Source organism: Camarhynchus parvulus, chromosome 6 (assembly GCF_901933205.1).
Source record: "Camarhynchus parvulus chromosome 6, STF_HiC, whole genome shotgun sequence".
Taxonomy (NCBI): domain Eukaryota; kingdom Metazoa; phylum Chordata; class Aves; order Passeriformes; family Thraupidae; genus Camarhynchus; species Camarhynchus parvulus.
Window position 1 is genome coordinate 23664590 of NC_044576.1, and position 27630 is coordinate 23692219.

The 27630-nt window shown below is 38.9% G+C and overlaps 2 protein-coding genes across 3 annotated transcripts in view; one reads left to right on the forward strand and one right to left on the reverse strand.

Annotated features, from left to right (window-relative positions):
- STN1 (STN1 subunit of CST complex) overlaps positions 1-2141 on the reverse strand; it is a 38647-nt gene extending 36506 nt beyond the window's left edge. The window contains exon 1 of the mRNA XM_030951189.1: positions 2056-2141. The gene's annotated coding sequence lies outside the window, so the exon portion shown is untranslated. The remainder of the gene's footprint in view (positions 1-2055) is intronic.
- A 183-nt stretch (positions 2142-2324) lies between these two features.
- SLK (STE20 like kinase) overlaps positions 2325-27630 on the forward strand; it is a 49840-nt gene continuing 24534 nt past the window's right edge. For both annotated transcript variants that reach the window (XM_030950660.1, XM_030950661.1), the window contains exons 1-4: positions 2325-3095; positions 23355-23519; positions 25845-25893; positions 26313-26462. In XM_030950660.1, coding sequence (XP_030806520.1) covers positions 2946-3095; positions 23355-23519; positions 25845-25893; positions 26313-26462 — 514 coding nt within the window. In that variant the 5' untranslated portion in view covers positions 2325-2945. The remainder of the gene's footprint in view (positions 3096-23354; positions 23520-25844; positions 25894-26312; positions 26463-27630) is intronic.

The window sequence follows — 27630 nt, forward strand, 5'->3', positions numbered from 1 at the left end:
CTGCTCTGAGCCTCCTTTGTCACACACGAGCTGACCCAGGCAGAGATGCCGTGTGTGAGCTCTGCACAGCCCAATGTTTGTAACAGAGCTGAGACAGAACCAGGCCCTGCTATCCCAGCCCACAGCTGCCAGCTCAACTGCTCTTGTTCACATATAACTTACCAAATTTCCTTTTAGTTTTGCATTTCTTTCCAGTTATTACAAACTCTAACACTCACACACAAACACCCCCCTCCCACTTCATTGCTATTAACCCTGAGGCTAAAGAAAAGATAATCCTGCCTCAATACAAGGAATTCATGCTATGGCTTTGGATGCCTTTTCCCCCCCATCCTCTATCAACCAGTCAGTTTAAATAAACCTACAGAAATTAGTCCCAAAGCACTTTTTATCCAACAAAAAGTAAGTTAAAATCAAAACATTAAATTACAAATATTAATGAAAAATATTATTTAAGCCATCATTGTATTTTAATATCCAAATCAAAGCTATCATCCCACCTGAAGGGGCAAAAGAAAAATTATAGAGAAGAGAAAGAAACTGAAATTAAAAGTTAAGATATGAGAAGCTAAATTGCTGCTGGTAACACTCTCTTAATTATTGTATTTAATTCAAACTATCTGAATGAAACTTGCTTATGAAATTAGTAGATGGAGCCAGCCAGCCAGATCACAGAAGATAAAACAGATCCTTGGGATTGCAGTTGTTTCTTGGTTTTGCCCTCACACACACAAAACAGTCTTGGTTTTAGCACCCTCCTGAGCAGTTTTACCTTTTGTGGCAGAGCCGTCAGTACAAGGAACCCATAAAGCCGAATATCATTTTTGAAAAACAAACGCTGATTATTACAACAAATCAGTTTAGCAAGAGTACTTGAAAGGCTCTCTATTCACAGGGTGGGACTACCCGTGAAACTGATTTTATACAGTTTAAAGAAATTGACTCATGACAGAACCCTGTTGTTCGATTCATAAACGCTTTGTGTCAGGGGCATCTCAATGCCTCATTATTATTACTGAATTTACACACGGACTATCCTCCTCATATAGCAAACTACTGTCACGCTAATAAAATGGTCTGGGGAATGATGCACACCACAGGCTTGATCTTCAGAAGCTCATCATGCAGCTTAAGCTAATGGCAATTGCAGGCACTCAAGTTCATACGAGGATACGGCATTACACGATTTTCCCTGGGTGTTTGTCTCACTGTCAGATGCCTCTGAGGTCTCAGCATCGCCTCAGCTGCTGCTGGATGGACTTGCAGCCCGTCACAGCCCAAACTCAGCGCCCGGGTCTGCTAATTGCCCCTAATCCAGGCAACGGGAACGCCTCTTGCTTTCAAGTGAGGAAACGCCCCACATTGGGCGGCATGTACACAACACAACTATTAAAATGCAATTATACTTCAGGGTGAGGAAGGGATCACTTGTGGGAAGAGAAGGTTGTGAGATAAGGAAATTCAGGCCTGTCCCAGTGATTAAATAAGATACCGAAGATACCAAACGGGCAGCACAAGAACATCGCACCCTGCTATGACAGAAGATAAAGCAGTAGCATTTTTAGGGACAGCACTGGACCACAAACAAAAGCAAAAGTTTTCCAACGTCGTCTGTTGCTATCAACACTTTCCTCAGAGCTCCACGTCCAAGCCCCAGCCCCCCAGGAAGCACTACCTGCCCTCACAGCGCTCCTGACACACACAGCGAGCGCCTCAGGGCCCCTCGGCTCCCGCGGCGGGCCGGGGGACTCCGGGCACCCAGTCAGCCCTGAGGGGAAGCTGTGCCCCGCCTAGGGAGCATCGCCCTCTGCCACAGGGCTGGGGACACCCTCCCTGCGCGGCAGGGGGAGGCGGGGGATGTCCTCCGCGATCAGAGGAAAATGGATCCTTCTGCCACACGCCCCTCCCATAACGGCACGCGGCGGACTAAAGGGAAAGAGGACAGAGGGAGGGACGAGCACCCGATCCCCACGCCGGCGCTGCCGCGGTGCTCTGAGGTACGGGGAGAGGGGGGGTGAAGGCGCCCCCTCCATCTTGAGCCCGACACCGACTTACCCGCCCGGAGCCTCCGCGCGCTCCTATTGGCTGGGGCGGCCGCGACCGCGTCACGTGGGCAGGGCAAGCCCCGCCTCTTCCCCCGCCTGTGCCGGGCCCGAACCGTTGGCGGGGGAGGGCCACGCGCGTGCTGCCGGTGCGGCGCGTGCGCACGCGCCGGGGAAAAGGGGGAGCGGCGGGGGCGCTCGCTGCTGCGCGTGCGCGGGCGGCGGAGCGGCGGGAGGGGCGCGAGGCGGTTCCGGGAGCGCGGGAAGAGGGGCGGGAGCGCGGGGCGCACGCGCCGGCGGCGGGCGGGAGCGAGGGCGGAGGGGGCGGAGGTGCCGCCGGTGCCGCCCCGCAGGAAGCGGAGCCGCCCGGGCCCTTCTCCGCGACAGGGCGAGGGAGCGAGCGAGTGGAAGAGAGGCCGGCGGCGAAGCGTCATTTTCCGCCGCGGTGCCACCCCGGGACGCCGCTGCGCGAGGACACCGGCCGGGAGCCTGGAGCGGGGCAGCCTCCGCCCCTCCCTGCATCCTCCCCGTCCCGCGAGGCGGGACGTGACCGCTCCCCGCTGCCCGGCGCGCAGCAGCTGCCCCCTCCCAGCGGAGCCGTGACCCCTCCTCCGGCTCCGCCGCCGCCCGTCCCGAGGAGCGAGCCCGGCACTTGTTGCTGCCGCGATGGTGACCGGCCCGGCCGAGTAGGGACCGCCGAGCCCGTCGGGGAGAGCAGCGCCGAGCCCGGCCCCGTTCGGGGCATCGCGGGGTGTTGTCTCCCCGCAGTGACGGCGCTTCCCGGGCGACGCCAAGACTTTGGTCTCCGCGTGGGAATCGCGCCCGGCATCCCCGCCCGCGCCAGGTGGTCCCGGCGGGCGGAGGGGGCACCGCCGCCCGCCCCTTCCCCGGGCTGCAGCCAAAATGTCCTTCTTCAACTTTCGTAAGATCTTCAAGCTGGGCGGCGAGAAGAAGAAGAAACAATACGAGCACGTCAAGAGGGATTTGAACCCGGAGGAGTTCTGGGAAATCATAGGAGAGCTGGGCGATGGCGCTTTCGGTAAAGTGTTCAAGGTAAGGGCGGGCAGCGCGGCTCGCTTGTGTTCTCATAGCTGAGAAGTGACTCGGAGCGTTGCCGGTGCCCGCAGCGCTGCCTCGGGATCCCTGTCTGCCGGCTCCCTCTCCTCGGGATCCCTGTCTGCCGGCTCCCTCTCCTCGGGATGCCTCTGGCAGCGCCGAGTTCGGGGCAGCTCGGCTGGGGCGCTGAGCGCTGCGGGGGGACGCGGCCGGAGGCAGAGCGGGGCATCCCGGCGCCTCTTGGCCACGGAGCCTCGTGAAACTAAAGATAGGAAAGACCTATTAGGTCATTGTCCCGCCTTTGCTCCACCCTGCCCGCTGCTAGATTGCTCACTTCTCTGTTTTGGGCTTTTTTTGGGACTCGTATACAGTATGGCTGCTAACCTTACAAAGACCGCATTTTCTTAGATCCGAAGTTCATACTTTTTTTTATCCCTATACGGAAGGAACCCCATGAGCAGTAAAACTGACTCTGTGTAGTGCACAGAGCCAGGCTGTCGTCACTTTAATGGGCATGCTCCCATCTTGTTCCATGTGGAGTTGAATTAAACAGCTGTGTTCTCCTGGCTTTCCCTGTGTGTCGGAATCCATGTGTTGGATCTCCTAACTTCTCTCAGTTGTTTGCTGTTTAAATCTTTAAGTGTGCTGGTATAAGTAGGGTTTTTAAGGATGCTTATCTAGAATTTATCAAGCCAAGTAGACTACAATGACATAGATACAACCCTGCTAGTGTTTGACATGAGTTCAGCTTTCAGGCAAATCTTCAGCTACTTGCCCCTTTCTAAAAGGGTGTTAATGCTCCATGTTTGGTATACGGATAGCGTGGAAAAAACATCCTGGTGGATAAGCATAAGAGAATTGGGAACTGACGTGAATTCAAGCTCTGGAGCTGGTTCTGGAAACTAAAGAAAAATAGCATGAGAGGATGGCATTTACAGTCTTTCTGAGAGCTAATTCGGTCAAGAAACATGTTTAGAGTACTGCATTTGAGAGTTTATGAAATCTGGGTGCTCATGAAATTCGTGTTATTTTTGGTAGAAGTTATTTTAGGTTCTGTTGTACTGTGGTGGTATCACCTGTTTGTATATTTGAGCAGAAGTGCCACAGTACGGTCAGAATGTTAGGTGGGGTCATTTCACCCAAGGAATTTGTGTCAATGTTCTATATTAAGAACATCTAGTTTATTTAGACGCTGGTGTAGTACACAGTCTAGATGGTGGTACTTTTGTCATTTTTGAAGGTTTGAGTTCTGTGTTTTGTTTTTTTTTTCTTAAAAGGCTGGGAATATGTCTAAGGTTGCTCTATCTATGCCTGCTCACCACAAAAACATAACATCTCTAACAGCGCTTCCAGAGCAATCAAGTTTTTGAGCTTCATAGTGGAGTTTTGATTCACATTTTCTGAAAATATGCCTCAGATATAAAACTGAATGTGTTTTCCTCTTCCCCCACGTGCACTTCCCCTCCCATCTTCAAACCTCTTTTCACTTCATCTGTAGGCATGTCTGTATTAGCAGTAGTAGTTGAGGAAGGTGTCTGAGCAAGGCAGCTGGTAAAATTTGCATTTCAGTGTACTGTGTACACGAACAGGAGAATGTTTTCCACTTGGATGTCATTTTTCACTTCGAGATTTAATTCTGACTGAAATGACAGAGTTCACTGTTGAAATTGATCGTAGGCAGAATTACAGATGTGGTTGCTCTGGTCAACTTGTTGAAGTTGACCAGTTGGCCCTTATGAGAATTAACAGGCAGTATTACTGATAAAAATTCCCCGTTAAAAAAAAAAAAAAAGTAGGCTACTGCATGTGTTCATCAGCATTCTTTTTGTTTCCATCTAGTTTGAGAAGGAGGCTTACACACAGATACAAACTGTACTTGTGTTCCTGCACCTGAGTGTGCTTCCCAAGAAGCTGTGGAAAGCAGGAAAGGTGTGTTAGGTTGTTCTTTCATGGATATACACCTCAAATGAGAAGCTGCAGGAATAGACATTCAATTCCTTCTCAAATTTTGAATTCAAAACTATAAGCCAGAACAAAGCTCTCAAGAATGCTTGAAGACTTTGTCTTTAGGTAATGGAAGTGTGGGGGTTGGGGTTTTCATTTTGTGTAATGGATTTTGTTTTGTTTGCCAACCCCCCCATCACCCTAGTGTCAGTTATATTTGCCAAAAGTACATTTGCCTTTGTTTAAGATCTTAGGATCTGTATGTGACAGCATTTTGGCAGATGCATATTAAAATGGAATTGCCATATAAATAAGTGTTTGTATACTTTGAATTTCTAAAAAGTAGGTTAGATTGGTTGCATGCTCTGATTTCCCATAGAGGGGTAATTAGTTTAGTTGTGTGTAACTGATCTTCAGAACAAAATGTCAAATATTAAAGTAAAAACTCAAAACGAGCTCTAAATGATTCTGACAGTACTGGGAATCCTCCCTGATTAAATAATTTACTTAAAAACACTGTCCAGTGATAATTCATTTTGTGTACAGAAGTCTTAAGGTCATTGAAAACTTGTGATTCATTCTCCTTCTTTGCAATCAAGTACAAGGATCCTGCTTATTTTTTAATACCTTAGCCAAATTTCTAGAAGAGTTTATTTCCTTTGAAGCTGTTTGTTGCAGCATTCTAAGGGTTTTTGAGTTCTGACAGTTCATACATTTGTATTCATGGACCTGTAAGTAATGTTCAGAAATACTGTGTTTCAAATGCTGTTGCAAGTCTCTTGTGATCAGAGGAGCTCTGTAATTGCAGATTACTGATGGCAAAGGTTTATAGCCCTGTAGGACTTTTTATTCTGGCCCTTTTCAGGCTCTTCAAAGAGGCCACTTTTAGGCTGTTTTCTTTTTGCTCTTGGCTAATGAGTAATGGTGTGGATTTCTGTCCTTTTACAATTTATAGATCCTTGCAGTACTTCAGTGTCAGGTCATGGCCCTTGAAGAGAATTTTGAGTTTCCTGACGATGGAATTTTTTTCCAATCTCTTTTATGTGCTCTTCATGGATTATTTAGAATTACTGAGTGGACTGCTAGAGTTCTGATAGGCACTGGAAGCTGATTTCAACTTTGAAATTTGGCAGTCAGACACAAAAAGCTCCTAAAACAAAAGAGGGACAGTTTGAAACTGCTCTTGATTTGATTAGGTTAAGTGCCCTGAAAAAACCATGGGCTCTTATTGTAATTATATCAGTTTGCTTTAGAAAGTAGTTACATTATTATATCATGTTGCTGCATTGTGCCTTCTAGTACCCTGTTGTGTCAAATCGCAATTCTGTGCACATTGTAAACATTGCTTCAAGGTAGATCAGTGTGTTCATGACTTTCATCAACTTTAAACTATGTTCTGAATTCCCAGAAGTAAATATTCAGATGATGTGAAAACAGACCCTTCAAATGCCTGATGTGATGTGTGACTCTTTCTTGCTACAGATACCTGCATTTTCATTAATGATGTTTATCTTCCTCAGTTAACTTTTTGAAGTAAATAAAGTCTTGGGCCTGCATTTCAGTAAAATTTGCCAGCCTCTTTTGGGAGTAAGAACATTGTACACTCATATACAAGATTTACATTGCAGAAAGGCATTTTCATAGTGTCTAGTTGTCTCTGAGCCCTTTACTAAGGGATACTACTCCAAGAAATTAATGTACTTTTGGCCACGATTATGATTATTATTGGGTACCATCTGCACAAATGTACTAATTTTAAGTCTTCTGTGGGAACAGATTCTATAGAGGTAAAACATATGTGGCACTATATGATATAAGACAGAGTATCTATATGGTATGTGTATATAGAGATAGTATATATATTTTTTAATTATTAGGGAATCCTTTGGACTTGTCTGCTTAGAATTTCATTCAGGCTTCTTTGTTTGAACTGGAGTGTTCTGTCCCTTTATAGTATTACACTATATTCATTACACTAAGTCTAAGATGTTGGAAGCATTCTGCATACAAAATTTTCATAGGAGTTCAGAAAATAAAATGAAAACTTCATATGAAGTTACTAGCACAAGTTTTCCAGCTCTGAGAATTAACTGGTGCTTGGTTTAAAAAAAAAATCTGTTTTTTCTTTGGGTTCAGAGAAGAAATTTTGTGTGAGCTGATAACCCTAATCATGGTGAACAGCATTACCCAATTGCATTATCTCTGAAAATTATAACTACATTAAGTGTTCATATTTACTTCTATTGGTAGTAGTGACCAGTACCAGCTCATCTCTGGCTGGTCATAGTGGACTTTTGACAAGAGTGTTTCTTCAAGTCAAATAATCCAGTGGTGTTGCTTCATTTAAGTTTTTCTATCTGTATTGGAAATCATCTTATCTATAATGTGCCTATATGACTTAGAGGACAGCCTGGTTTTGCCTTTGCTGTCTTCTACAGCAGGTAGAAACAACCAGAATTTTTAAGTAGTGATTTAATAAGACTGGACCAATTATGTCATTTAATGATTATGTGCTCTTAATTCTTTTTAATATTTAAATATGAACTGACTGCTGGTAGCTGCTGAGAAGTACTTTTTTTTATACCAGTAACATAATAAATTATTTTCTAATCCTAGAAATGCATTAATTAGTCTGACCTATAAACAAATTAAGAACAGAGCAAGGAGAATTCATACTTTCTAATTTCTTTGGTCTTACAGCACATTGTTCTAAATTCCTGCAGTTGGATATTTCAATTTGAAGTTCTCCAGATGATAGTAATGGATCACGCTGCTTCCTAGGGTGGATATCTTTTAGATCTGTAACCTAGGAATCCCAAGAACAGATTTTGACCACTTACTATATCTAAGCTTGAAGCACTGATAGGCTTTGTTTTTTCTAGTCTTTATCTTTTTACTGATGTGATGTCATTAGTTCCACTAATTCTTTAGAAGAATTTGGTAGAACTGTTGAAACTTTGCAGACATTCCTTTATGAATGATATAGTTCCCTGTGGAAGGATGTTGCTTGAGTTTGTCTGAAGTCCTACATGTTTGGTCCTAGTTGGAAGATAAACTCATATTTGAAAGTTTCCAGTCAAACACGGTGTTTCACTGACAATTTCATGTGGGTCTGCCATGAGCCCAGACCTGGAAAGAAATAGCAGGTGAAAATGTTCTAAATTGAAGTTGAATACAGAAGAATGAATCAGTGGTGCAGAACTCTTGGCAATTTAGATTAAAATTGTTTGCTATACCAAATATGTTTTCTTCTAATTTATTTTCATTCATAATTGACTATATAAGTTGACCTCTCATTAAACTGGAGCAGTGGAATGGTGCAGTTTCCCTCAGGAGATCTGAATTAATAATATTCTCTAAAGTGCTGTGTTGCTTTGTTTAGCCATTGAGGCATTAGCAGATAGAGGAGATATGAAAGTTGATTTACTCTCAAGAGAGTAATGTATAAGGTGCCAATATGACATTTTAAATATTTAGTCTAAGTGAAATAGAACTAAACTTTACTTAAGCCTTGCTATGAACAGTAATCTCTGTAAAAGTAGCCTGAGTCCTGTAGGGCTGCTGTGAGTGATGAAAAGAGATGCTTGACAGTTCATAGAAGGCAAATGATTGTAATCTTGCTGATCAGCTTGGTGCCTTGCCCTACAATGTTATCTTTATTTTCACACTATTGCAGTTTTAGCCTGATTAGAAGATAGCAGATAAGGAAAAGGCAGTATCTCTGTTTTAAACTCTGGGAAATCTGTCAAAGGGAAAGCTTTACAGAGCTCTTTACACCTATTGTCACTCCAGTAAGTTTTCTGAGGAAATGGTACTGCCAGAAAGTCATCTGTAAATTGTGGACTGAGATACCTTTCTTGACTGAAATGGCTGCTTGTTCCTTACTTTTCCTTTTTGTCTGTAGCAAGGAAATATTCAAAAGGAGCAGAGCATGTGTCTCGCTTTTTGGACATATTTGCATCACTTGGCTTGAAATCAGCATCACAATACTTAACTTATGAGTAATGTATTGTCTGTCTGTTGCATTTGGAACTAAAACTGCAGACAGTTTGTGGAGGATAATTATAGAATGCTTATGATCAGTTCTTGGTAAGGTAGTCATCTTTTCCAAGGTGTGAGCATAGTTATGTAAACTGTTTAAAACTCTAAGTAGATAGGAACTCATTATTTGATTTTATTCATGTTTATTAAGTTCCCTTTTGCTTTTTTCATGTCACCTATCATATTTCTTAGCTAACTGTTTGTGTAACTGTTTGGACTGTGGTTTCTTGTCTGGAAAGTAAAACTTCAGATTTCAAAGCTAAATGTGACTGTTTTAAGTCAAATAGATTGCAGAATGAAGCTTCTTTAAGCTGTTCTGATTTAGTGAAATAATTCTTCTATCTTAAGTCACACGCAGTCCTTTTAATTAAATAATTCTGCTCTGGGTTTTGGGGGGGTTGTTGATTTTTGGGGTTTGTTAACAGTTTTATAGAGAATGAGATTAAACCCTTAATCATTGGCAGGGTCCTCCAGAGCTACAAGCCTTCAAGTAGAACATTTGCTACAGTGTTGCAGAGCAATAGTTGAAAGGTTTCTGTTGGTAACGTCTGCAATTTCAGTTTTGACCACCCAGTAAACAGTATTTTAGAAATAATTTGTTGGGTTTGTATTTACAAATATCCCAATCCCCAGTCCGAGATTTCTTTCTATTTGATTTTTTCATTGTTTAAATTGAACACACTTATGAATTCCAAGTTTTGTGGGCCATGACCCACGTTTTGAGAATCTCCTAAGATTGTAAACATCATTTTCCTTCAATGGCAGTTGCGTCTGTGTTCAAGAGGAGTCTGTAATTAAACTCTCTGATTTGAGATTTTAAATACATTCCTTGAGACCCTGGTGGCTGATGTGTCATTTATAAATACTTTTTCAGTCTTTGCTTCTTTGTGCTTCCCCAATAACCTTTAATTATATTCAGATTATACACAGAGTTGACAAATTCATAGTGTCTCACCTCTTTTGCCTATTGTCTTATTTTACAGTAGCTGCCAAATTAGTCAACTACAATGCTTGTGCTATCTATTCTTTTGCTCCTGTTTGGATTGTTCCAGTTTTCTATGTTTAGTGATGGAAAAGCCACGAAATTTACAGTTAGAAAACAAAGCAGATGGAATTAATAGCACAGAAAGCAGATTGATTTAATAGCGCAGAGTAAAAAAAGTGATGTTTTATAATTTTTCTCCAAAACCATATAAAATTCTCCCTCTAGTTCATATTTAATGACTTTATAACATGATTACAGCTTGAAAGAAATTTTAAGTCTCAGATGTATCTCAAATGTGTCATGTGGAAATACAGTTTCTCCACTCACAAATGGGAAGGAATTTTTATTAGAGAGAAAAAGACCCAATATTTGAGGAATATGTTTGAAGGATGTCAGGCAATAAAGATTGTCTAATATTCTATAAAAGCTAGTAGGCCACCTCAAACCATTTTCTAATGGTATTCATACTTCAACAGAAAATGAAGGCTTTACTCGAAATGTTAATTTCTACTGGCATTTCAGATTTTCTGTTGAATATGCTCTACATTCGTGACACAAACCAACTGAAGTATATGCAGCAGAAGATTTACCTGAAGGAAAAAACATTTGCAATAAAACGTTAATGTAAGATTCTTTTAATATTTAATTCACCTGCTTAAACTACCATACTTGGTTTTAGGAAGATATGGTGTTTCTTTAATGAGTTTTCAATGTATGTAAATGCAAGTTAAAATATTAAAGTTCTAGATTTGTCCCTGGTGGTGTTTATTTTTTTAAATTATTTTGGATTAAGACTGGATTTTTCAATATTTTGTGGGATTGCATGTATGTATATAGAGAGGCTAATGTAAGGCAGCTAAGCATGCATTGTAAATTGGAAACTGAGTAAGGCACAAAGTATTTCCCCTCTGCCTTGCATGTTTATATTTTTTAGCCATTTTCTAATTAGGTGATTGCCTATAGCCTAGAGGAAGAAATTGCTCAAACCTAGACTCATGCTTGAATCAAGTTCCACACAAAATGTAACTTTAAGAATATTCTGATTACCTGAGGCATGCTATTCTATGATATGATTTTCAAATTTTACATAACTTTCTGTGGAGAAGAACATGAAGTGAAAAGTTAAGACCATACTGCAGTAGTCAAATCTATTTATTGATTAGTATTTAAAATTTGCTAAGTCTCTTGTTACTATAGAGGACTGGCTGTTACCTTCAAGTGTCCATCCTGAAAATTTCTCTGTTTCAGAAAATTTGAAAACGAAGGGATGCCATTGTGAATAAATAAACTTTATTATTTTTAGGGTGATTTTTTTCTGCAGTTGCAATAATGCAGTTATTTAAAATGAGTGGGTGAACAGAAAGTAAAGTTTTTTGTGCCAGGGAAACCATTACCCCAGAACTGAAATTGTGCCTTACATCACAGTTGGTTTACTTGGTATGGAAGCAATGGTGAATCCCCATCCTAAGGCAGAATTGGGTTTTAATCTATGTAATTTAGTAATAAGCTGGGAGAAGACTGTCCCTTTGCTTTCTTCATATCTCCTTGAATGGCCTTTTGGATCTGAGACTTCCTTGTTCAAGGAGGACTTTAGGGAACTGGGTTTTGTCTCCAGAAATGTTTAGTCATAGCTGTGATTCAGAAAGGGTTCTGAGGAAAGTTACTGTAACTTTGTCAGTGATAGTGTAATAACTTGGCAAGACTTTTTACTAAGGATTTTATTATTTCTTTATCTCCTAGGTAATCGTTCTCCTGAAACCAGTTTATGCTGTAAAAACAAAGGTTTTCTCTAATACATCTACACTGTGCATTATAGAAGAAAACTTCTAAATCGTATTTCTGAATAGTATTTTACCAGGAAAATAGTTAATACCTTTGTAATCAAAAGTCAGTAAAACAATAATAGAGAAATGTTAATTGAGTGCCTCAGCAAAAATGAAAATATTGCAGTTAACCCTCATCTCCTTCACAACCATTGTCTCAATCAGGATTTATTCAATTCACATGCTGCCTTTTTTTATTTTGTAAAGTTCAGTCATGTTCCTGCCCCACCTTCAGCTTTTCCTGTTTGAGGCCCAACCTTTTTGTCTGCTTACTATAAGACAACAGCTTGACCCTTTAATAATTTTGATTGTCCTTCTCATTCTCTTACTTTCTTAACTTCTGTGGATGCCACAAGTCTTCCAGTTCACCAATCAGGCAAAAATTCTCTGGGTTTCATTGTTGGATAGTCAAGTGTCAGAAACTCAGGTCTGTGCAGCTACAGCACACTGTGAGCTGTGCTCATTGTGGGGCAATATATTCAGAATAGTTTGAGCAGGAATTATCCTCAAAAGAAACTCAAATCATCCCAGTAATGTGGAGACATGGATACTCTTAGAGTTAAGCTGAGCTTTTTTAGTCTTTCACTCTTTCCAACTAGTTTTTGCTATTAGTGGAGATGTACTAACCAAGTTTAAAAGTAACCTGTCTGCTATTTTTAATCTCTCTGGGAAGGAAAGTGTGAAAGCTTAAAAATCACCACTTAAACAATACTGACAAGTGTTTCCTGTTGACAGGGATAGCTGGGGTACCTGACAATGTCCCCTTTGCTCTTGGCTGTAGCTCGAATTTCAAACTGTATCTTGGTAGGCAAATATAGGTGTTCTGGCCAGCTTAAGAACCCAGTAAGCTGGTTGTTGATTTTTGTGTTGCATTTGAATGAAAACAAACAAAAAACCCACACACTGGCCTTAGCTCTCAAAAGTGAAATATTAAAAGGAGCTCATGTACAGGTTTGTTTTCCTCTAGTATTTGTGGTGTTTGTTTCAGTGTTTATTGATGCTGTTGTAAATCTGTGGCCTTTAGTGACCTGACATAGGACCTCACTTTTAGCCAGTGCAATATAAAGAAGAATATTCCGAATCCCTAACAAGCACTAAAACAGTGTGGAACTGTGATATTTACTAAGTGAAACAGTCAACAACACATTGCTGTCCAAAGCAGTGCATTTTAGTAAGTGCAGGAGTGACACTGAAATGATGAGCATCAGGGTTTTACCGTGACTCTTTTCCACAGCAGTTTGGGCCGGCGCAGGTCGGTGCAGGCAGGGTTCTGGCAGGGCATTGTCCTTCCCACATCCTTCCTTGTGACAGGCCTGGTGCTTGCCAACCCCGTGCTGATCTGCTTCAGGAACTAAGCCATGCAAAAGCTGATTGTCCATGTAATCTTCTTGGCTGCCCAGACCAGCTCACGAGAGGGCCAGACAAGTGACACTGCCAATGGAAGGGAAAATTGACAGCACAGTGTCAGTGTTGGCTTCAGTAGCTGTCAAAGGGTTGCATATTAATATTGTGGAGTTGTTAAGGTATGTCAGATGAATGCTTTTAGTCAGGACAAAAGGAAAAATAGACTTGTTTCTGTTGTAGGAGCCATTTGCTTGTGGGAAATGCTGGTGGTGTTTTGATCAGCCAGTGGTTCTGTCCCTTAGCACCACTGATGTCCATGCTAGGTGCATTTTGTTATTTAGGCATGTCTTTAACTGCAAATTGACTATAAGCCTATGATTCCAGTTTAAGTTCAGGTGGTGATTCTCTTTTCTATTTTAGGTATGCTGAATAATGCTAGAAAAAATTGAAAATTTTCTAAGACTTCTTATTCTAAATCTAACTCGTATGAGGAAAGTACAGAAACTGAATTGAGTTTCAGAGTGAGTAAGGTGTTCTGGAGCAAGAAGTAGCTTTGATAATTTTCCAAAGGGAATGGAATTCTTCATTCCCTCTCGCTGTACAAATATACAACAAAAGATGGTCCTCTGCTTCAAAAAGCTTTTCAGCCTAATAATAATTTAAAAAAAAAATCATTAGAGAGAGAGAGAGAGGGAGAAGAATAAAGAAACGAAATAATTTTCTGTTAACAAGACCTCCTCGTAAGAGCCATGCAACATCACTTCTTGGAGACATGGACAAAATAAAGCTTCTATAATTCCATGAAAAGTAGCATTGCCACACTGTTATGAGGCAAGAACAATGCTTCCTCCAGAACATCTCCTGTGCTTAACTGTTCAATGTTACCATGACTCCAACAGGTCTGTCAGAGGAAGAACAATGTTCCAATGTTACGTGAAAAACTCATATTGATAAATGTTTGTTAGTTGCAAATATCTGAGTAAAGCAGTTGGTTTTCCTTTGCATATTTTGTGCATTGAGCTTTTCACAGACTTGAAGAATTTTGTCTTGATTTGTTTATCTGGATTTTTTAAAAAATAATTTTATTGAGTTATGCAATTATTCCCATGGCCATTTGTGTTTATCAGTAGCATTTTAGGTAAATTCTGAACAAATTACATAATCAGTAAAGTGTCAAACAGCAAGTGCATAGAACATAAGAATTTTAAAAATACCATCAGTAGCATGCGTCTAAAATAAAATTTCCTTTGAGAATTGCTGATAAGTAATAGGATTTGCATTCATATAGTTTCTCAGAGTAGTCAATTTTCATAATTGGTTGTTGTTTAAATTCAACAATTAAAAAACCCCCAGCAAACCAAGCAGTTAATCTGAAAGGCAGCATCAGAAAGCAGCATATTCCACTACTGTGTTGAATATGAATGAAGTTCATTTACAGGACCCAGGGTGCTATTTTTGTGGTACTTGAATAGCCAGTTGTCAAGGAATACCAAATGTTTATTGAGAAGGCTCTTTCTCATCTCTTGAGATATTGTACTTGCAGCACAAAGGTAGCCAGCTCATCTAAACTGTGCGAGGCACCTTTTGAAATTTCATTTTGTGCTTGTGAGGTGCTGTGAAACTTCAGGGTCAGGATTTACAGCACAAGAGAAACTACTGTCAAGTTATAGACTGTACTAGCATTAAATAGCATATACCAGCAGAGTGAATTTAATAATTAATAAAGTTTATAATAGTAGGACTGACTTAAAAATAACTTGTTTACATTGCAGAGTGCTGAATGACACCAGCTTAATTGTTGATTTCTTTGTTGTTGTTGCTGTCTTTGCAGTTGGTTTCTGTTAGTGCCTTAGAAATGTGTATGTAAGGAATGAATGAACCTCTGCTAGAATTCTAAATTTAATTTTTAAAATATATTAATACTATAAATAGAATATGAATTCGTTTCTGTAACGATTTTACATAAAAGGGATAATGATGTACAGCTTTTTTAGTTAAAACTTTCTAAAGCTACTCTACTTCTTTCTTTTACTCCTTCAGAAATAGAGGAAGTTTGATTTTAACAGACTAGTTTATGTGTGAAGCAACAGAATATATGCTTTGATAGTTTTGCAAGAGCTGTTGCCAGTTTCAGTGTGGTATTAATGTATTGTCTCATTTCCTTTCCCTCTGCTACAACTGTATCTCTTTGTAAAACACTGAATCTTAAACTGCCTATATAGTTTATATTTTTCCCTTAAAACATATGAAGTATTCTGCATTTGTTGTTGTTCATTTTAGGAGGGCAAAGAATGAAAAGGGATGATGATGCTTCATTCTTCTTGTTTAATTTAATCTTTTCCCTCTGGCTATTTAGCTGTGCTTATTGTGAAATTTGAATATGGCTCACATTGCGGTATCAAATTATACAGAACCTTTTCTCAAACTGGCCTTATATTTGAGCTTGTAAAATGTTTACACTTTAAATGACAGTTAAGTTACATCTGTTATAGGTCATAATTTTCTGCAATAAATACATAAAATGTCTTAGTGCAGGTCCTTTAATGCCTTCCTTCTACCATATGAAATGTAGAGTTTTTAATAATATTCTTTACTTTTTTGACAGCAAGTTTTTAAGCTTAATGAGTATGCCACATTGCATTTCTGGGACTATGTAGTTCCCCTAGTAACATGTCAGAAGGCCTTTGTTGAAGGGTTCTTAAAACCCAAAGAAATTGTCATTTTTCTTTCTTTATTATTTTGTTGACTTGTTGATATCCAGTTAGGAAGGACAGAATTTTCCATGCTCAATTCAGATGCTCTGGTTTTTTCTTGTTTTGTCATAATGACTTGCTGGGTCAGCAAACAGCTGTAGCCATCTTGCATCTGATCTGGCTAAAAAGCTCTGGGCAAAGCAGATCCCAGTTTTGTTTTGTAATTTAACTCTGAGGAACTGTGGGTTGACTGAGCCACTCTATTTAAAAAAAAAAAGGACAAAAAAGTAAAAAAGGAGTGTACTAGATCTATACTTGTACATCTGTGGATGTACACTAGTCTGCAAAGTGTGAGTAAACAAAGTGACTTGGTGCTCATGAAGCCAAAAGACTCCGAGGTGTCTGTGTCTGGAGGAGGCTCCAGTGAGCTTCAGCTGCTCTGAATGTCTCCTTGGGAAGGGGTTAGCAGGAGGAACCCTGGCTCTGTGCTCCAGTCAACTAAAGCTCCTTACAGATGTTAATGATTAGAAGCCAAATTACAACAAAAACTTCCCAGATGAAGGACTTGGAGGTTTTTTAAGTCCTATGTTCAGACAAATCATAAAATTATCAAAAGCAAATCATAAAATTCTCAACCTGGCAGTAGGATAATTTTCTGATAAAACCACAGTCTGTATACAGCTTCAATTCTAACTTGTTGTTTGTCTTAATTCTAGGGAGCAGCTAAAGATAGTAATTATGGTTTGATTAAAAATTATTTCTTGATAACATTGTTTCTTGGAAGCACTCCTAATTACATCATTTGGAATAAAGGTGTGTTTATTATTGGAATAGACTGAATTTTAAGCCGTAGTCGCTAAAATGAATCGGTAAGCATTAAGCATTATGTTGGTTTTTTCCCTAATGACACAAAACCAAATAAATAACTGTAGGATGTTTGTAATCCAAGATGAAGATCCACTGTGTTACTGTCTTTCTGGGAGGTTTTAAGTTAGTTTGGGGCTGTCATTGCTGCTGGATAAAACTGAGAACCTCTGCCAGCAACTGTTAGTGTCCTCTGCAGGGGAAAGATACTGGCAAAGCAGCTTACCACTGTGGGGATAAATCTCAATTTGTCACACCTCCCTCTTCTCAAATTTAGGAGTTGATTCTAATGCAGTATTGTGTGTTTTAATGCTGCTTTAGCAAGTATGATGTACAGTTATTATAACTGAATTTTGGGAAAAAATACCACTCCTTTGCACATACACCTCTGATACCACCTAATGCTTTAGTTACAAATGCTTTCCCAGTATTGTCAGCTGGTTTTCCCTGTTGCTTTTATGAAAGCCATCATGCAGTGAGAGAAGGGAAAATAAGATGTGTTATTATAGAACAGCATAGCTGGTTTTTTGCCAGTATTTAGCAATTTTTTCTTATTTTTTACTCTGTTTTAAATGTATTTGCTTAAGTAAGAATTATGCTGAAATCTGATTATCTTCTCCTGTTAAGTTTACTGTAAAGGATTTTTTCTGTTATTTTGCACATATTTGCCAGTTCAGCTCATATACTTTTCAAAGATGAATATAAGCATTCCTTCTATTTCAGTGGCACAAAGCATGTGCAATCAGGATGGAAACTCTACTTAGCTAGCACACAAAATACCACAGAATTAATGAGAATACTTAGTGGGAAACATGAGGTTAAACATGAAAATTATATTTCATACCACTCCCAAAAATAACTTGTGGAATCCTCACAAACCAACTGTGGAGGAAGCAGAAGAACCACAGTAAGTACGAAGTACAAGGATAATGTTAAAAGAGTGAAGTTGTCATGGAAACAGCTCCCAAACGAGCATAGCCACAAAGGCAGCGCCAGACCACAGGATCATAAAGATGCTTCAGCAGTTGGGGTTGAACTCTGCCCTCCACTTTCATAGGAGTAGCATTTGCTTGTAGGAAACAGAGGCACTTTTATCTGTATTTCTATTTCAGGGTTGTTGGGTTTTGGTTTTTGGTGGGTTTTTTTTGTTGGTGGTGGTGGTGGTTGGTTGGGTTTTTTTTCCGCTGGCATTAAACAGGGGCACTGAATTTAATTAAGTTCTTTTTAAGTAGAAGCAATTGTATAGTAGGGTAGCTGCAGACTGGGAAAATGTTTGGCTGATCAGCTGTAGTTCAAGGGTGTATCATCTTCTTTGGGAGATACTTCCTTTCATTAACTTTTGAATAAATCTTCTGTATCTGTCATTTCAACAAGTTTCAGCAGGTTGAACTTAAGTTAGCTGGTTTTTAATTCCTTGGGCCAACCATATCTATTATTAAACAAAAAATTGAAATTATTTCTCTTTTAAAAATTTATTACTACTGCATTTTCAAACATCTTGCAGTGAAGACTCTTGCAAAAAACAACTTCTTTGAAATGACTGACTCATCTTAATTTCCAGAAGTCTGTGGAGTTGTTGTCTTCTTCATTGGCTGAACTTGTGGTTTATTGATAAAACTGTGGTTTAATATTGGAAGAGTAGCTATTTGCTCTTGAATTCAAACTGATACTTTAATTATATTTTTTAACATTTAGTGTTAGAATTAATGCTTCCTTTTATCTAAGGTAACTTCTTTTCTAAAATTCACTGATGAGGAACACCTTTCCATGTTTTTGAAAAGAAATTTGAACACTTGATACTGGTCAATCATTTAGGGTTTTTTTAGTTTCAAAATGTACAGGACATTTTTAAATATGTTATAGGAAACTTTGACAAAACAAAAGCCCACTGTAGTTGTTTCAGTAGGCCACACTACTTCTTATATTTTTATTTGATAGAGCTGCTAAAATTTAAAAAGAGAGCAATTTTTTTTTCTTTAATTTGTATGTTCTAAGAAAGATTGAAATCTCTGCTCTATGGTAGCTCAGAGAAACAGCTCCTGCCTTTGTGATGTACATGGCCAGCCTTTCAGTACTGATTACCCAGGCACTGTCAGAAGATTTATGTGGAGCTAGATCTGACAATCCCAATTTTACACAAAAGTGGAGCTTTTTATGTGGGAAAAACATCTTTTGCTGGATAGGGATGTGTGTATTTTTCCCATTTTGACAACTTTGATGATCCTTGATTATGACTATATGGTTTTGTTGAGAAGAATGAGTCAGAAAGGAAAAGCTTCTTAATTGATTTGTTTTGCTGCCTGCAAAACATGCAGTGAGGTTATGTAACATCTCACAAGAGATCAGGCATCAGGAGGAAAGGTGATGAACAATTTTCTATCTCATATCTCAGCTTTGTTCCTGGCTAGCTGAACAAGAGGTGAAGGACGTACTTAACTTTTTTTCAGTTGTAAATATTGTTTAATTTTTGAAGCTGCATTGCAGAGGAGATGCACAGTTGGGAAGGAAGCATTTGCTGGTGATCCGAAACTGAAACAGCTCCTCACGAGCAAGGCTGAAACTTCATATTGGTCATCAGAAGATGAAAGGCTATGTGTTATCTCTGAGCTGTAATCCTATTACTGTGGAGCAGTAGCTCTGCTCTCCCTGCTGTCCAGGGCTGGGAATATGCAAGTTCTTGGCCTGGTGCCTGGATAGTAAACTACCTTTTAATATTCTGCTGTCAGTCTCTTCACAAAGCTTCTGCCTCTAGAACTTACATTTCGTTATATGATACCGTGCAAAAATCCAGCATTGTTAGGGAGGAGTCACTAATTTCACATGCTTGTAGGGCCTGGTTTTGTGTGGAATGGTTATTCTTCTTTCTTGAGACGTTTTCAGATTTCTGCAACACTTTTGTGCATTAGATGTACATTGCTATTCCAGTGTAAGGGATGTAGCTTCAGACATATTCATATGCAAGTTGTAATTTTTAAGATGATTTATTCTATACAAGCCTGCAATCCATCTTTTTCAAAGTATTTAACTTAGAATTAAGTGTGTTTTTCTGTGCATTGACAGCTGATGAGACTGTGCCATCCCTTGCAAGAACCATGCTGTAACATAAAGCAGGTTATTTCCTTGTGCATTTCTTCTCCTTGAGTTAAAATGTTTGCTGTAGTAACCTTCGATACGTAATCCAAATAGGAGTTTTACTGGAAGGATTGCAATATTTGTGTGTTGTTGCATGTAACAGTTAATAATATCCATGTCATCTTGCATTAGTCACGTCTTGAGCGAATGAGTTATTCCAATTTGGTTTTCATCTATTATGTATGTATCTTTTGAAAAGATCAAATTTCCTTAATGAATCCTTCTACCCCTTTCTTCTTTGTCTGCACATAAGCATTGAAAATGCTAGTTTGGATTTCTTAGCATAGGACTGAGGTTTAAGTCACTTAATCCTAGACGCAGAATCAAATGTATTTAAGCAGAGCATTTGGAATAAATTGAATTAGTAGTTGGGAGCTAAAATACAGGAAGAAACTGCTGGGCTACAGCTACTCAGAAGTTCTGCCCTTTCAAAATATCTCCTGTAACATAAATGGCAGGTTGACTTTAATTGTTGGTGTACCCAAATGCAGAATTTCCATGTGCAAATCAGGACCCCTTCTACACAATCATTTTTGCTCTGGCTTTGACCTTTGGAGAAGGTTTTGTGGAAGAAGAAAGACTTCAGCCAAAGTTTAGAAAAAACAAACATACCCACACAAAGTTGCAAGTGCTTTTTGTTCCTCCAAATCCAAAGAGGTTTTTTTTTCACTGTACAGTACAGTGATTCATAAATCTTGTGCATGAACAGTAAAATCCTTTTCTACACAGTTAAAAAGAGCATGTTACTTCCAGTAAGTCAAATAGATGGGTATTTTTCATACAGTGCATTGTGGGGTGGAGATGACTAATGCCTTATTCAAAAAGAACTTTAAAACATATAATTTTTTTTCAGGTGTTACTTGATGTATACTTTAAAGGTTTCATCAGTCCTCAGAAATAGCCAGTGGAAATATGCTAATTCTAAAGCTTTTTTCTTTTAAGAGCTGGAAAAATGTCTGGATCTAGACCTACAAAATTTTACTATTTTGAGGCAGAACAAAGGCAAACATTTGTTTTGTTTATAATTGTTAAGATGTGCATTAAGATAATCACACTGTCTCTATAATAATTCATTATTTGTAATGAGGTGTTTTAATAGAGCTGCCACAAGGAGGAAATCGTAGAAGCATACTCAAAGCAGATTTCTAGTTACTTTAAGCAAAAGGATCTGGGAAAAATCAAAATACAAAGTGTTCTGTCAGTAGAAAAAAAACAATATATGCTGTAAATGTAGCAAACTCCTGAGCATGTAATCATTCACACTAACTTAGCAATGCCCTTCTTGCTCAAAGGTGAAACTGCATCTGGAAGCAGTAACATCTGTTACCTGATGTAGATGGTTTATTTAGACAAAATACTATTGCCATTATATAGTTTGTAAGCAAATTTGTGTAAAAACTAATTTCAGCTTTATTTTTTAAGTGTTTTTTTTAAGTGAAGAGCGTGTGACCATGCATGCTTCAAAATAGTCCATTTACAGCTAGAATTTGACTTCTTTAGAAAGGTGCTTTACAAAACATTTTTCTGCACAAGTAGAGCTACCAAGTCTAATTCTGTTGTGGTCAGACATCTGTTTCACTTCTTGTGTTTAATTTACAGTGCAGCTCTAGAATAGGACGGTTGGTCTTTCATTCTTGCTACAAAGCATGAAACCAAAACAAATGTTGTTTGCGTTACTAAGCAGACCTTTTCCTTCTTATTATTAGAATGTGTGTTGGAAACCTTCTCAGTAGTTGGTTTTCAAATGATGTTATACAGATTACTTATCTTTGTTGTTAAACATGGGAGGGCAAATATTGAGGTTGGGAAGATTTGGTTGTTTTTTGTTTTGGAAAGAATATTGAGATAAAAAGAAATGTAATGGAAAACCTTTACCCTCAACATGAGATGAATCAGCTGGGACTGTGCTTTATAAATGTGTTTTGCTGTTACTGCTGTTTTACTGAATGTTAATATAAATGTTTATCTTTAAATATTTTATTATCTTTTGCCACATAGAGAGAATTATTTATAGCTGTGCAAGCAATAATATTTAGACCTTCAGAATTATTCTTAAGAATTCTTACTTGCTGTCTGATACCAGCTTTTTTCTGATATTGATGTAAAGTCATTAGGTGACAAAGTTCAGGTTTTGGGATTTTTGCTGTGTCCTGTCCTGGGATCATCCCACATAGCTTTAGGGCCATGCACAATCCACACCAGCAGAGACATGAACTGCCTTGTGATGCTGCACCTCAGAAGTTGGAATTCCCCTTGTAGGTCCTTGTCTGTTGCTGCTTTAGAGAGAGCCTGTGTCCCTCCTTGCCATTTAATTTCATTTGAATGTCAAAAGCTCAGTGGAGTAAGTGCAGGACTTGGCTTCATGGTCTTCACGATCAATGGGTGAAGTAGACTTGAGTCCTGCACTTCCTTTATTCAGAGGTAACCACTGACAAAATAGTGTTTTTATGATGACTTGAGTAAAATACACTTGTTTAAAGCTTGCTGCAGATTGGAATTGAGCATTCCTTCAAACATAACTTATAAGAGAATTATTAGAGTGTATATATTTTTTGTGATTAGGTTTCAGCAGTGTCCTTTTCTGGTTTCTGGTTTCTGAAATGTTTTGCTCTTTAAATAAGTCACCTGACTTGTCTGTAATTTCTTATGTTTGAAAAAATCCAAATATTTAAATGCACAGCGGAAATGCCTTTTCTTTTCCTTGGGTACCCAAAGTCTTGTTTTCCCTTTGCTTGTTTTAGTTGTTCTGCACTTGTCCCTATCCCTGGTGTGGGGGTGAGGAGCAATGCAGGAGAGCTGGCAGCATTTGCAGTGCCCCACCTTCCATGGCTCCCACCTGGGGAGTCCTCCCAGGCTGCTGAAGCACAGGGAGCAAAATGGCCAAACAAACGAATGATGGTTTGGCAGCTCTTGAAGCTGGTAGCTTGCACACAGCCCCTGGCTGAAGAGGAGCTTCAGCTGCTTCCTAGGGGAGGATCTGCTTTTCTGCCTGGCTTTGGGAGCAGCGGTGCTGCCACAACGTGGGGAGAGTCAGAAGGGCAGAACAGAGGCTAGAGGCTCCTTGTACTCTTTGCCACTCCTTGCCTTGTGTTAATAGATGGTGTTTGAGGAGCAGCACAAAACTTCATCTTAGTAAGGCGGCAATTACCCTGAGCTATTGATGATGGTTTAAAGAATGTGATGAGAATTAAGTATTTTTACATCTTTCATTTTTTCTTGGCCTTGAGAAAAGTTATTAAACCCTTTTTCTGTTAGATTTTTATCTCCTCTTTAATATGCAGGGTTCTCTTTTTGTAGAGGAGGAAACTGGAGACAGGAAAATTGTACAGAAGTGTCAAGAGAGAGAGTTGCTTTATTTCTGGGGTTTTTTGCTGGTGCCAGTTTTCTGGTGAAATTCATGTATATGTTTGCTGTCACTTTTCTTTTACAGGCTCAGAACAAAGAAACAAAAGTTCTGGCTGCTGCAAAGGTGATAGATACTAAATCAGAAGAAGAACTTGAAGATTACATGGTGGAGATTGATATTTTAGCATCCTGTGATCATGCTAATATTGTCAAGCTCCTAGATGCTTTCTACTATGAAAACAATCTGTGGGTAAGTATTTTTCCTTTTCTAATTTTTTTTCTTATTTCAAAAGGTTATTGAAATTACACTTTTTTCTTTATCAAAATATTTGTCAGATTTTATCTGGATTGTCTCTGTTGGGATAACTACTCAGTTTCAAAACTCATTTGTAAATTGTGAGTATGACTTAGGAAGTTGTCACTGCAGAATTGTGCTACCCTGAGTCATTTGGTCAGGGATTTGAATCTAAAATGTGGAAATTAGCAGTTAATTTTGTGTATTGAGAATTCTCAGCTGGTGCTTATTTGTAACAACAGGACTCAGATTTCAATTACATTAGCATGATTTAAGTGAGACTCAGAATCCACACCTGAAAAATAAATAAAGTGCTGAAAAGGTCAGCTGGTGAAGTACATACTTTAGATGCCAGGGGGTTTATTGGCACTCCCAGGAAGGAAGGACAGTTTAGCAGGACATGAACAATAATTAATTTAATTTACTTAAACCCTGGGTATTTGTACCTTGACGTGCAGAGTGCGTAGGTGGGACTGCACATCCCTGCTGTGCTTGATCCTGGCTGTTTGCTTGGGTGGCTTTAGCTGTGACAAAACAGTTTGCACTTGTAGGTAATCCAGTGCAATATTTATAGCTGCTTTTGGAATGGTACAAAGAATGCATGGGTTGGGGTTTTTTTCAAAGAGCTTAAACTTCAAAAAGACACCTAAAACAAATAAAAGGATGATTTCCTGGGAGTCTTACAAAAAAGCTTTACTCTTTGAACAAAGGGTGGAAGTGTAGTACCTTGTTTCCTGATGCACATTTGTTTTGCCAGGCTCAAAACTTGGTGATCTCAGTGCAGAGTAAATTATTATATAAAATAGTGGAATAGTGAAAAAAAAATCAGTGCATGAAGGTCAGCATGAAAGCAAGTAGGCATAGAGGCACAATATGAAACTGAGTGGGTAGGCTTCACTGGCAGAATAAAGATAGAACTAAACACTTTGAAAATAAAATTGGAGTTACATAGTTACAGTGAAGTGCAGGGGCTTGTAAGCCACAAGGCTAATGATGTGGTAAATAAACAGAATTTAGTGAGGGCAAAAAAGAGAAGAATGATAGTTGGACATTAAATACATGTTTGCTCTCCAAGATTAGAAACGCGATTTCTCTAGCAAAGAGACCTTTGCCAGACCAAACTACAAATTTTAGAGAAATAAATTCTTTATGTACAATTTTCCACACTTATCTACTTGGCACATAGAAGCATAATGTTTACAGGATTTACAAAGAATTGCATTATATAATATATTGGTTGGTACCATTGTTGTGGGGATTAATTGCAATAATAATTTGAAGTATATGTGACATAAGTGGTGCATATGTAAGTGCTGTGGTACAAGGTATACTTTGAGGTTTCCTCTTTTATCAGTAATTATATGAACTGATTTTAAAATTACAGAAACATAAAAAATAACATACTATTTCCAATCATATTGACTGTTGAGATTCTGGCAAGAAATGCTTCTTAGCTCTCAGACAGTAGATTATAATTTATAATATTTAAAGTTTGAATTAAAGAAAAAAAACACATAAGAAAGAGAGGGGTATCAGTCTTGGGTGAGATTTCCTCTTTCTTGCTCTCCTCATTCTCTTTGTCTCTCCTCTCTCTCCTTTGCATTTATTCTTTCTGTCTTTCATAGCAGCATAGTTTGTGCTCATAAATAATTGCAGTATATTTTTGTTTCAAAAGGAAACTCAGACCTGGGGATGGACTTGTTCTGGTATTATTACATTCTGGGATAAAGGCCTTGAAGTACTGTAGGCATGAATGAAAATAAAGGAAAATTAATGTAAACATCTGAATTTAGTAATTTTATGTAGCTTTTCAGAGCATTTTTTCTGTATTTTCATCTTGTCTGAAACAATATAGGAGATAGCATCAGCTGCTGGAAAATCATTTTGCTTTTGGACTTTTCAGTCAGAGAGATTATAGTATAGGAGTAGAGCTTAATAACCGGGAAATGAGTTTGCAGGGATTATGTAAATCACATTACAAGGAGTAGGTTTAAGCCGACTGTGTCATTATGTTTTATAAGTTGTATTATGCGATTTTATAGTTGGATTAAAACTTTTGTCTGAGGGTCTTGAGACATTTTTCAAATAATTTGTTGAGCAGCACAGCCCTACTTTTAGCTGGGTAACAGTACCAGTGTTTTGCAGGTTAGTATAAAAACTTGTTGAGGCCAAATAGTCTGAAACTCTGATCTCCCAAAAATGCTCCCTTAATCAATGATTCAGTTCAGTGCAACTATTTAATTTCTAATTTCTGTATTTTTTTTATTTATCTATATACAGATCCTGATTGAATTTTGTGCAGGAGGAGCAGTAGATGCAGTAATGTTGGGTAAATAAGTTATTTCAACTACTACTACTACTGATAATAATCCTAATACCGTAAAGTAATAATACATACTGTAAGACTTATTTCATATGTGTATTGTTTTGATATGCAAATATTTCTGTAAAAGATCTGGTCTTTAGCATCTCTATGTACCACACAAAAGAACCAGTCTCTAAATGATGTAGTTTGTTCACAGTTCAGATAGGTAGGTATACATAACTCATAATGAGAAGGGGGTTGGGTTCAAGGAATAAAATCTTTACTGGAAGGAGCAAATATTCTAAGACCGAATTCTTTTCTGACATGTGATGCTTAGAATCTGTCAGATTAATTAGTTTGCCCATATATTCCTATAGGGTTTGCTATGAACATGTAACATAAAATGCAAAAATGTTGTGATTATTTCTGTCTTTCTCTTGTAGAGCTTGAAAGGCCGTTAACAGAGCCACAGATCAAAGTGGTGTGCAGGCAGACACTGGAAGCACTGAACTACTTGCATGAGAATAAGATCATCCACAGAGATCTAAAAGCTGGCAATATTCTTTTCACATTAGATGGAGACATTAAACTAGGTAAGCATGTTACAAATAACTCTTTCCTGGAACTTGGCATGGTCTTTTAATTGTATTTTCCTTAAGCTGCAGTTTGTCAAGGTTCAATATTTACCTACTGAAATACCAATCTAACAATGAGAGGTTTTTCAGAACCAAGCGGTTTGGTGCTATCAAGGAAAAAAAAACAACAACAACAACAACAACAACAAAAAAAAAAAACTTGAGCAAATATCCTGACTATACTCATGACATCTTTCATACTTGAAAATCAGCACAAGAAGTCACCATAGATCTTGCTGTTTCCTAGTATAAAGTTCCTGATTATACTTACCTTCACTGTCATAACATCAGAACTTCCCTTTGAAGTTGTTAGTTTGGAAAGGGAACATTCTTCACAGCCAGCAAAAAGCAGTACCTTGTACTGTTGTCTCTTACTTTGAGAGAGATGTAATAATCTGAATCATCCAGCTTAGTTTTTACATTCCTTTTTCAATTGTTTGTTGCACTGAAATTAAGACAGAACAGTCTGGAACAAAATACAGCTTACTATTGTTGATTTCTGGGTTTTTTGAAATCTAAGTTTAAACAGTCATCCACATTTTTAGTCTGATGAGGATTCCTCCATGCAGAACTGACAAAGGGCTGCTGGTGGTGAATAGCATCCCTTCATTCAGCCAGGAAAGGGCAGGAATTATCTGGATCCACTTTGTTTCAGGGGAAAATGTGTATAAGCTGTCAGCCTTTGCAGTGGCTCTACCCATGGCACAGTTCCATGACATCCCTGCCCACGCTCAGGTTTCAAAGCCTTCCCTCTGCATGGGATCAGTGGGATCAGTTGTATTTCTTTGGATGCACAGAGGGCAGAGGTAAGGAAAATCAGAATATTGCCACAGGATACTGGGGCTCTAAATTTGCAGCCTTGATACAGACTTTCCTTTTAAATGTAAGCAAGATGTGTCCAAATTCAGGAATATATCTCCTTCCTAACTTGTATTGATCACATGTCAGCAAGGTACTATGCACCTTCTCTATTAGAAACTGAGAATATTTAAGAACCTGCTTTGCTGTATTGATTAGTTCAGTGTGATTGTGCTTTTCCATGGATCCCTTCTGTACAAGGTTATTCCTTATATACACAATCCTTGCGTCTGGCTTTCTTTTAGTGTGCAGAGTACATGCAGCTTTA